This window comes from Polyodon spathula, chromosome 23 (assembly GCF_017654505.1).
Source record: "Polyodon spathula isolate WHYD16114869_AA chromosome 23, ASM1765450v1, whole genome shotgun sequence".
NCBI classification, from domain to species: Eukaryota; Metazoa; Chordata; class Actinopteri; order Acipenseriformes; family Polyodontidae; genus Polyodon; species Polyodon spathula.
This window is the reverse complement of record NC_054556.1, coordinates 1,702-12,500: the sequence shown is the minus strand read 5'-3', so window position 1 is coordinate 12,500 and position 10,799 is coordinate 1,702. Positions and strand designations below refer to the sequence as shown.

General features: G+C 46.1%; 1 protein-coding gene across 1 annotated transcript in view; it reads left to right on the top strand.

Moving 5' to 3' along the window:
• Positions 1–10,400, top strand: part of LOC121298341 (cadherin EGF LAG seven-pass G-type receptor 3-like) — a gene marked incomplete at its 3' end in the record, with an annotated part of 35,762 nt that extends 25,362 nt beyond the window's left edge. The window contains exons 10-12 of the mRNA XM_041225435.1: positions 2,182–2,367; positions 4,063–4,173; positions 10,232–10,400. Of these exons, the coding sequence (XP_041081369.1) occupies positions 2,182–2,367; positions 4,063–4,173; positions 10,232–10,400 (466 nt within the window). The remainder of the gene's footprint in view (positions 1–2,181; positions 2,368–4,062; positions 4,174–10,231) is intronic.
• Positions 10,401–10,799: the final 399 nt, after the last annotated feature.

The window sequence follows — 10,799 nt, the reverse complement described above, 5'->3', positions numbered from 1 at the left end:
ATAATATACAAGCCTGAAGCCTGAGCTGCTTCACTGATGGGATAATGAATATAGCCATGTGAGTGAGATACTCTTACTGTAGCAGTGCAGCAGTACCAGCTACTGTTAGAGAAGCTGAAGCTGACCAAACACCGTGCTGCAATATAGACACTATAGCGACTCATCTCAAACACCACGCTGCAATATAGACACTATAGCGACTCATCTCAAACACCGTGCTGCAATATAGACACTATAGCGACTCATCTCAAACACCGTGCTGCAATATAGACACTATAGCGACTCATCTCAAACACCGTGCTGCAATATAGACACTATAGCGACTCATCTCAAACACCACGCTGCAATATAGACACTATAGCGACTCATCTCAAACACCACGCTGCAATATAGACACTATAGCGACTCATCTCAAACACCGTGCTGCAATATAGACACTATAGCGACTCATCTCAAACACCGTGCTGCAATATAGACACTATAGCGACTCATCTCAAACACCACGCTGCAATATAGACACTATAGCGACTCATCTCAAACACCGTGCTGCAATATAGACACTATAGCGACTCATCTCAAACACCGTGCTGCAATATAGACACTATAGCGACTCATCTCAAACACCGTGCTGCAATATAGACACTATAGCGACTCATCTCAAACACCGTGCTGCAATATAGACACTATAGCGACTCATCCCAAACACCGTGCTGCAATATAGACACTATAGCGACTCATCCCAAACACCGTGCTGCAATATAGACACTATAGCGACTCATCTCAAACACCGTGCTGCAATATAGACACTATAGCGACTCATCTCAAACACCGTGCTGCAATATAGACACTATAGCGACTCATCTCAAACACCACGCTGCAATATAGACACCATAGCGACTCATCTCAAACACCACGCTGCAATATAGACACTATAGCGACTCATCTCAAACACCACGCTGCAATATAGACACCATAGCGACTCATCCCAAACACCACGCTGCAATATAGACACTATAGCGACTCATCCCAAACACCACGCTGCAATATAGACACTATAGCGACTCATCTCAAACACCACGCTGCAATATAGACACTATAGCGACTCATCCCAAACACCGTGCTGCAATATAGACACTATAGCGACTCATCCCAAACACCGTGCTGCAATATAGACACTATAGCGACTCATCTCAAACACCGTGCTGCAATATAGACACTATAGCGACTCATCTCAAACACCGTGCTGCAATATAGACACTATAGCGACTCATCCCAAACACCGTGCTGCAATATAGACACTATAGCGACTCATCCCAAACACCACGCTGCAATATAGACACTATAGCGACTCATCTCAAACACCGTGCTGCAATATAGACACTATAGCGACTCATCTCAAACACCACGCTGCAATATAGACACTATAGCGACTCATCTCAAACACCGTGCTGCAATATAGACACTATAGCGACTCATCCCAAACACCACGCTGCAATATAGACACTATAGCGACTCATCCCAAACACCACGCTGCAATATAGACACTATAGCGACTCATCTCAAACACCACGCTGCAATATAGACACTATAGCGACTCATCTCAAACACCACGCTGCAATATAGACACTATAGCGACTCATCTCAAACACCGTGCTGCAATATAGACACTATAGCGACTCATCTCAAACACCACGCTGCAATATAGACACTATAGCGACTCATCTCAAACACCATGCTGCAATATAGACACTATAGCGACTCATCCCAAACACCACGCTGCAATATAGACACTATAGCGACTCATCTCAAACACCGTGCTGCAATATAGACACTATAGCGACTCATCTCAAACACCACGCTGCAATATAGACACTATAGCGACTCATCCCAAACACCGTGCTGCAATATAGACACTATAGCGACTCATCTCAAACACCACGCTGCAATATAGACACTATAGCAACTCATCTCAAACACCATGCTGCAATATAGACACTATAGGGACTCATCTCAAACACCAAGCTGCAATATGACAGCAGTGATGTGACACTGATTCCTCAGTGCCCCTGTGTACAGTAGATTCAGTGAGACAGTGGATCTGTTAGGTAAGGAGGGAGGGATGTTGTGGAGCGTGCGAGTGGATAACGCCCCTGTCTTTCCCCCCTGCCCCCCTCTCTCCAGCTGGATGGTGGTCAGCTCTCGTTCCTGATCAGCAGAGGCTCGAGCCGCATGGTTCGGCTGCTGCTTGACCAGGTGCAGGTGGATGATGGGAAGTGGCACGACCTGCAGCTGGAGCTGACAGATGTGCGCAGCGGCCGGGACACGCGCTACGTGGCAACCGTGCAGCTAGACTTCGGCCGGTTCCAGGTAAGAGTGTGTGGCATCGCGTGGGGCTGTGAGGCTGTGTGTGTGTCTGTGTGAGTGTGTGTCTGTGTGAGGCTGTGCGTGTGAGGCTGTGAGGTGGTGGACTGTCTGACACACAAACCAAGACACACTGTGAACACACAGACACACCCCTGTGAACACTGTGAGACTGTGTGACACACTCAGAAAGGATTCTGACTGACACACACACAGACACCTCCTCACACACGGAACACTCCGACACACTCCTGACACACTGACACCAAAGACACACCACACAGTGTGTCTGAGAGACTGTGTGTGTGTCTGTGTGAGGCTGTGTGTCTGTGTGAGGCTGTGTGAGGCTGTGTGTGTGTGTGTGTGTGTCTGTGTGAGTCTGTGTGTGTGTGTGTGTGTCTGTGTGAGTCTGTGTGAGGCTGTGTGAGTGTGTCATGAGACTGACACACCACTGGGGTCTGTCCACACAGATCAGGCTGTGTGTCTGACACACGACAAAATGTTGTGCTGAGGCTGTGGACACCACACACTGTGTCACGTCACACCAGGACACACTGAGACGCCCCAAACACACAACTGTGTGTGTCGTTGACACACTCGACACTCCGACACTCTGACTCTCTGACTACACACAGACACACTCCGCCCACACAGTGTGACACTCAGACACGCTGTGTTGTGTGTGTGTGTGAGGTGTGTGTCTGTGTGGGTGTGTGTGTGTGTGTGTGTGTGTGTGTGTGTGTGTGTGTGTGTGTGTGTGTGTGAGGCTGTGTGTGTGTGTGTGTGTGTCAGGACTCCGTGTCTGTACACACCGTGAGTGTGTGTGTGTCTGTGTGAGGCTGTGTGTCTGTGTGAGGCTGTGTGTGTGTGTGTGTGTGTGTGTGTGTGAGGCTGTGACTGAGAGGCTGTGTGTGTTGTCACTGTGTGACAAACACACTCGTGTCTGTGTGAGGATGTGTGTCACCCTGACCGGCTGTGGAGACACACCGACCCTGTGTCTGTGTGTCACACATCGCGATGTGTGTGTGTGTGTGTGTGTGTGTGAGGCTGTGTGTGTGTGTGAGGCGGTGTGTGGCTGTGTGTGTGTGTGTGTGTGTGTGTGTGTGTGTGAGACACACTGTGTGAGGACTGTGTGTGGTGTGTGCAGGCACACACCGTGAGGCTACTGTGACTGTCGACTGTGTGTGAGACTGTGTGTGTGTGTGTGTGTGTCTGTGTGAGGCTGTGTGAGGCTGTGTGAGGCTGTGTGTGTGTGTCTGTGTGAGGCTGTGTGTCTTTGTGTGTCTGTGTGAGGCTGTGTGTGTGTGTGTGTGTGAGTGTGTGTGTGTCTGTGTGAGGCTGTGTGAGACTGAGAGACTGTGTGTGTGTCTGTGTGAGGCTGTGTGTCTGTGTGAGGCTGTGTGAGGCTGTGTGTGTCTGTGTGTGACTGTGAGGCTGTGTGTCTGTGTGAGACTGTGTGTGTGCCTGTGTGAGGCTGTGATGCTGTGTATCTGCGTTAGACTGTGTGTGTGCCTGTGTGAGGCTGTGTGTGAGGCTGTGATGCTGTGCGTGTCTATGTGAGGTTGTGTGGCTGTGTGTGTGTGGCTGTGTGATGTTGTGTGTTTGAAACTGTGTGGCTGTGTGAAGTTGTGTCCTCTCTCCTCTCCTCTCCTCTCCTCTCCTCTCCTCTCCTCTCCTCTCCTCTCCTCTCTCTCTCCACAGAGCACGGTGATTTTGGGTAATGATCTCCATGGTCTCAAGGTGAAGCACCTACATGTGGGCGGAGTCCTGGGGACAGGGGAGGTGCAGAGCGGAGTGCGGGGGTGCATACAGGTGAGCACACCTGAACACAAACACTACCTGGCATGAACCAGCCTGTATCGAGGAACTCATTCACTGTGTGTGCATACAGTGTAACTGTGCTGTGTGTTCACACAGTGTAACTGTGCTGTGTGTTCAGTGTAACTGTGCTGTGTGTTCACACAGTGTAACTGTGATGTGTGTTCAGTGTAACTGTGCTGTGTGTTCAGACAGTCTAACTGTGCTGTGTGTTCATACAGTGTAACTGTGCTGTGTGTTCAGTGTAACTGTGCTGTGTGTTCATACAGTGTAACTGTGCTGTGTGTTCATACAGTGTAACTGTGCTGTGTGTTCAGTGTAACTGTGCTGTGTGTTCAGTGTAACTGTGCTGTGTGTTCACACAGTGTAACTGTGCTGTGTGTTCAGTGTAACTGTGCTGTGTGTTCAGTGTAACTGTGCTGTGTGTTCACACAGTGTAACTGTGCTGTGTGTTCAGTGTAACTGTGCTGTGTGTTCACACAGTGTAACTGTGCTGTGTGTTCAGTGTAACTGTGCTGTGTGTTCATACAGTGTAACTGTGCTGTGTGTTCAGACAGTGTTACTGTGCTGTGTGTTCAGTGTAACTGTGCTGTTTGTTCACACAGTGTAACTGTGCTGTGTGTTCAGTGTCACTGTGCTGTGTGTTCAGTGTAACTGTGCTGTGTGTTCAGTGTAACTGTGCTGTGTGTTCAGTGTAACTGTGCTGTGTGTTCAGTGTAACTGTGCTGTGTGTTCACACAGTGTAACTGTGCTGTGTGTTCAGTGTAACTGTGCTGTGTGTTCAGTGTAACTGTGCTGTGTGTTCACACAGTGTAACTGTGCTGTGTGTTCATACAGTGTAACTGTGCTGTGTGTTCAGTGTAACTGTGCTGTGTGTTCATACAGTGTAACTGTGCTGTGTGTTCAGTGTAACTGTGCTGTGTGTTCAGTGTAACTGTGCTGTGTGTTCAGTGTAACTGTGCTGTGTGTTCATACAGTGTAACTGTGCTGTGTGTTCATACAGTGTAACTGTGCTGTGTGTTCATACAGTGTAACTGTGCTGTGTGTTCAGTGTAACTGTGCTGTGTGTTCATACAGTGTAACTGTGCTGTGTGTTCATACAGTGTAACTGTGCTGTGTGTTCAGTGTAACTGTGCTGTGTGTTCAGTGTAACTGTGCTGTGTGTTCATACAGTGTAACTGTGCTGTGTGTTCAGTGTAACTGTGCTGTGTGTTCAGTGTAACTGTGCTGTGTGTTCACACAGTGTAACTGTGCTGTGTGTTCATACAGTGTAACTGTGCTGTGTGTTCATACAGTGTAACTGTGCTGTGTGTTCAGTGTAACTGTGCTGTGTGTTCAGTGTAACTGTGCTGTGTGTTCATACAGTGTAACTGTGCTGTGTGTTCAGTGTAACTGTGCTGTGTGTTCAGTGTAACTGTGCTGTGTGTTCAGTGTAACTGTGCTGTGTGTTCATACAGTGTAACTGTGCTGTGTGTTCAGTGTAACTGTGCTGTGTGTTCAGTGTAACTGTGCTGTGTGTTCATACAGTGTAACTGTGCTGTGTGTTCAGTGTAACTGTGCTGTGTGTTCAGTGTAACTGTGCTGTGTGTTCAGTGTAACTGTGCTGTGTGTTCATACAGTGTAACTGTGCTGTGTGTTCAGTGTAACTGTGCTGTGTGTTCAGTGTAACTGTGCTGTGTGTTCACACAGTGTAACTGTGCTGTGTGTTCATACAGTGTAACTGTGCTGTGTGTTCAGTGTAACTGTGCTGTGTGTTCATACAGTGTAACTGTGCTGTGTGTTCATACAGTGTAACTGTGCTGTGTGTTCAGTGTAACTGTGCTGTGTGTTCAGTGTAACTGTGCTGTGTGTTCAGTGTAACTGTGCTGTGTGTTCAGTGTAACTGTGCTGTGTGTTCACACAGTGTAACTGTGCTGTGTGTTCAGTGTAACTGTGCTGTGTGTTCATACAGTGTAACTGTGCTGTGTGTTCAGTGTAACTGTGCTGTGTGTTCATACAGTGTAACTGTGCTGTGTGTTCATACAGTGTAACTGTGCTGTGTGTTCATACAGTGTAACTGTGCTGTGTGTTCATACAGTGTAACTGTGCTGTGTGTTCAGTGTAACTGTGCTGTGTGTTCAGTGTAACTGTGCTGTGTGTTCATACAGTGTAACTGTGCTGTGTGTTTATACAGTGTAACTGTGCTGTGTGTTCAGTGTAACTGTGCTGTGTGTTCATACAGTGTAACTGTGCTGTGTGTTCAGTGTAACTGTGCTGTGTGTTCATACAGTGTAACTGTGCTGTGTGTTCAGTGTAACTGTGCTGTGTGTTCACACAGTGTAACTGTGCTGTGTGTTCAGTGTAACTGTGCTGTGTGTTCATACAGTGTAACTGTGCTGTGTGTTCACACAGTGTAACTGTGATGTGTGTTCAGTGTAACTGTGCTGTGTTTTCATACAGTGTAACTGTGCTGTGTGTTCACACAGTGTAACTGTGATGTGTGTTCAGTGTAACTGTGCTGTGTTTTCATACAGTGTAACTGTGCTGTGTGTTCACACAGTGTAACTGTGCTGTGTGTTCAGTGTAACTGTGCTGTGTGTTCAGTGTCACTGTGCTGTGTGTTCAGTGTAACTGTGCTGTGTGTTCACACAGTGTAACTGTGCTGTGTGTTCAGTGTAACTGTGCTGTGTGTTCACACAGTGTAACTGTGCTGTGTGTTCAGTGTAACTGTGCTGTGTGTTCAGTGTAACTGTGCTGTGTGTTCACACAGTGTAACTGTGCTGTGTGTTCAGTGTAACTGTGCTGTGTGTTCACACAGTGTAACTGTGCTGTGTGTTCAGTGTAACTGTGCTGTGTGTTCATACAGTGTAACTGTGCTGTGTGTTCATACAGTGTAACTGTGCTGTGTGTTCACACAGTGTAACTGTGATGTGTGTTCAGTGTAACTGTGCTGTGTGTTCATACAGTGTAACTGTGCTGTGTGTTCAGTGTAACTGTGCTGTGTGTTCAGTGTAACTGTGTTGTGTGTTCAGTGTAACTGTGCTGTGTGTTCATTGTAACTGTGCTGTGTGTTCATACAGTGTAACTGTGCTGTGTGTTCAGTGTAACTGTGCTGTGTGTTCAGTGTAACTGTGCTGTGTGTTCATACAGTGTAACTGTGCTGTGTGTTCATACAGTGTAACTGTGCTGTGTGTTCAGTGTAACTGTGCTGTGTGTTCAGTGTAACTGTGCTGTGTGTGTCACTGTGATGTGTGTTCAGTGTAACTGTGCTGTGTGTTCAGTGTAACTGTGCTGTGTGTTCATACAGTGTAACTGTGCTGTGTGTTCAGTGTAACTGTGCTGTGTGTTCATACAGTGTAACTGTGCTGTGTGTTCATACAGTGTAACTGTGCTGTGTGTTCAGTGTAACTGTGCTGTGTGTTCACACAGTGTAACTGTGCTGTGTGTTCAGTGTAACTGTGCTGTGTGTTCAGTGTAACTGTGCTGTGTGTTCAGTGTAACTGTGCTGTGTGTTCATACAGTGTAACTGTGCTGTGTGTTCAGTGTAACTGTGCTGTGTGTTCATACAGTGTAACTGTGCTGTGTGTTCAGTGTAACCGTGTAACTGTGCTGTGTGTTCATACAGTGTAACTGTGCTGTGTGTTCAGTGTAACTGTGCTGTGTGTTCATACAGTGTAACTGTGCTGTGTGTTCAGTGTAACTGTGCTGTGTGTTCAGTGTAACTGTGCTGTGTGTTCATACAGTGTAACTGTGCTGTGTGTTCAGTGTAACTGTGCTGTGTGTTCATACAGTGTAACTGTGCTGTGTGTTCAGTGTAACTGTGCTGTGTGTTCAGTGTAACTGTGCTGTGTGTTCATACAGTGTAACTGTGCTGTGTGTTCAGTGTAACTGTGCTGTGTGTTCAGTGTAACTGTGCTGTGTGTTCAGTGTAACTGTGCTGTGTGTTCAGTGTAACTGTGCTGTGTGTTCACACAGTGTAACTGTGCTGTGTGTTCAGTGTAACTGTGCTGTGTGTTCATACAGTGTAACTGTGCTGTGTGTTCAGTGTAACTGTGCTGTGTGTTCAGTGTAACTGTGCTGTGTGTTCACACAGTGTAACTGTGCTGTGTGTTCAGTGTAACTGTGCTGTGTGTTCATACAGTGTAACTGTGCTGTGTGTTCAGTGTAACTGTGCTGTGTGTTCAGTGTAACTGTGCTGTGTGTTCATACAGTGTAACTGTGCTGTGTGTTCAGTGTAACTGTGCTGTGTGTTCAGTGTAACTGTGCTGTGTGTTCATACAGTGTAACTGTGCTGTGTGTTCAGTGTAACTGTGCTGTGTGTTCAGTGTAACTGTGCTGTGTGTTCAGTGTAACTGTGCTGTGTGTTCATACAGTGTAACTGTGCTGTGTGTTCAGTGTAACTGTGCTGTGTGTTCAGTGTAACTGTGCTGTGTGTTCAGTGTAACTGTGCTGTGTGTTCATACAGTGTAACTGTGCTGTGTGTTCAGTGTAACTGTGCTGTGTGTTCATACAGTGTAACTGTGCTGTGTGTTCAGTGTAACTGTGCTGTGTGTTCAGTGTAACTGTGCTGTGTGTTCAGTGTAACTGTGCTGTGTGTTCACACAGTGTAACTGTGCTGTGTGTTCAGTGTAACTGTGCTGTGTGTTCAGTGTAACTGTGCTGTGTGTTCAGTGTAACTGTGCTGTGTGTTCATACAGTGTAACTGTGCTGTGTGTTCAGTGTAACTGTGCTGTGTGTTCATACAGTGTAACTGTGCTGTGTGTTCAGTGTAACTGTGCTGTGTGTTCATACAGTGTAACTGTGCTGTGTGTTCAGTGTAACTGTGCTGTGTGTTCAGTGTAACTGTGCTGTGTGTTCATACAGTGTAACTGTGCTGTGTGTTCAGTGTAACTGTGCTGTGTGTTCAGTGTAACTGTGCTGTGTGTTCATACAGTGTAACTGTGCTGTGTGTTCAGTGTAACTGTGCTGTGTGTTCATACAGTGTAACTGTGCTGTGTGTTCATACAGTGTAACTGTGCTGTGTGTTCAGTGTAACTGTGCTGTGTGTTCATACAGTGTAACTGTGCTGTGTGTTCAGTGTAACTGTGCTGTGTGTTCATACAGTGTAACTGTGCTGTGTGTTCATTCAGTGTAACTGTGCTGTGTGTTCAGTGTAACTGTGCTGTGTGTTCATACAGTGTAACTGTGCTGTGTGTTCAGTGTAACTGTGCTGTGTGTTCAGTGTAACTGTGCTGTGTGTTCAGTGTAACTGTGCTGTGTGTTCATACAGTGTAACTGTGCTGTGTGTTCATACAGTGTAACTGTGCTGTGTGTTCATACAGTGTAACTGTGCTGTGTGTTCAGTGTAACTGTGCTGTGTGTTCAGTGTAACTGTGCTGTGTGTTCAGTGTAACTGTGCTGTGTGTTCAGTGTAACTGTGCTGTGTGTTCATACAGTGTAACTGTGCTGTGTGTTCAGTGTAACTGTGCTGTGTGTTCAGTGTAACTGTGCTGTGTGTTCATACAGTGTAACTGTGCTGTGTGTTCAGTGTAACTGTGCTGTGTGTTCAGTGTAACTGTGCTGTGTGTTCATACAGTGTAACTGTGCTGTGTGTTCATACAGTGTAACTGTGCTGTGTGTTCAGTGTAACTGTGCTGTGTGTTCAGTGTAACTGTGCTGTGTGTTCAGTGTAACTGTGCTGTGTGTTCATACAGTGTAACTGTGCTGTGTGTTCATACAGCGTAACTGTGCTGTGTGTTCAGTGTAACTGTGCTGTGTGTTCATACAGTGTAACTGTGCTGTGTGTTCATTGTAACTGTGCTGTGTGTTCATACAGTGTAAGTGTGCTGTGTGTTCAGTGTAACTGTGCTGTGTGTTCAGTGTAACTGTGCTGTGTGTTCAGTGTAACTGTGCTGTGTGTTCAGTGTAACTGTGCTGTGTGTTCATACAGTGTAACTGTGCTGTGTGTTCAGTGTAACTGTGCTATGTGTTCAGTGTAACTGTGATGTGTGTTCATACAGTGTAACTGTGCTCTGTGTTCAGTGTAACTGTGCTGTGTGTTCACACAGTGTAACGACTCTGTTTCTTCCCTCAGGGGGTGCGTTTGGGAGACACTCCAGTGGGGATGCCCCTGCCCAAGCCGACACGTTCATTCAAGGTGGAGTCGGGGTGCAGTGTGGGTGACCCCTGTGATTCCAGCCCCTGCCCCTCGAACAGCTACTGCAGCGATGACTGGCAGCGCGCCTCCTGCCTCTGTGATCCAGGTACTGCACTACGCTGGTCAGCTGCTTTTTCATTTTCATTTCCATTTCCATTTTCATTTCCATTTTCATTTCCATTTTCATTTTCATTTTCATTTCCATTTCCATTTCCATTTTCATTTTCATTTTCATTTTCATTTTCATTTCCATTTCCATTTTCATTTTCATTTTCATTTTCATTTTCATTTTCATTTCCATTTCCATTTCCATTTTCATTTCCATTTTCATTTTCATTTTCATTTCCATTTTCATTTTCATTTCCATTTTCATTTTCATTTTCATTTCCATTTCCATTTCCATTTTCATTTTCCATTTCCATTTTCATTTCCATTTTCATTTCCATTTTCATTTTCATTTCCATTTTCATTTCCATTTTCATTTTCATTTTCATTTCCATTTCCA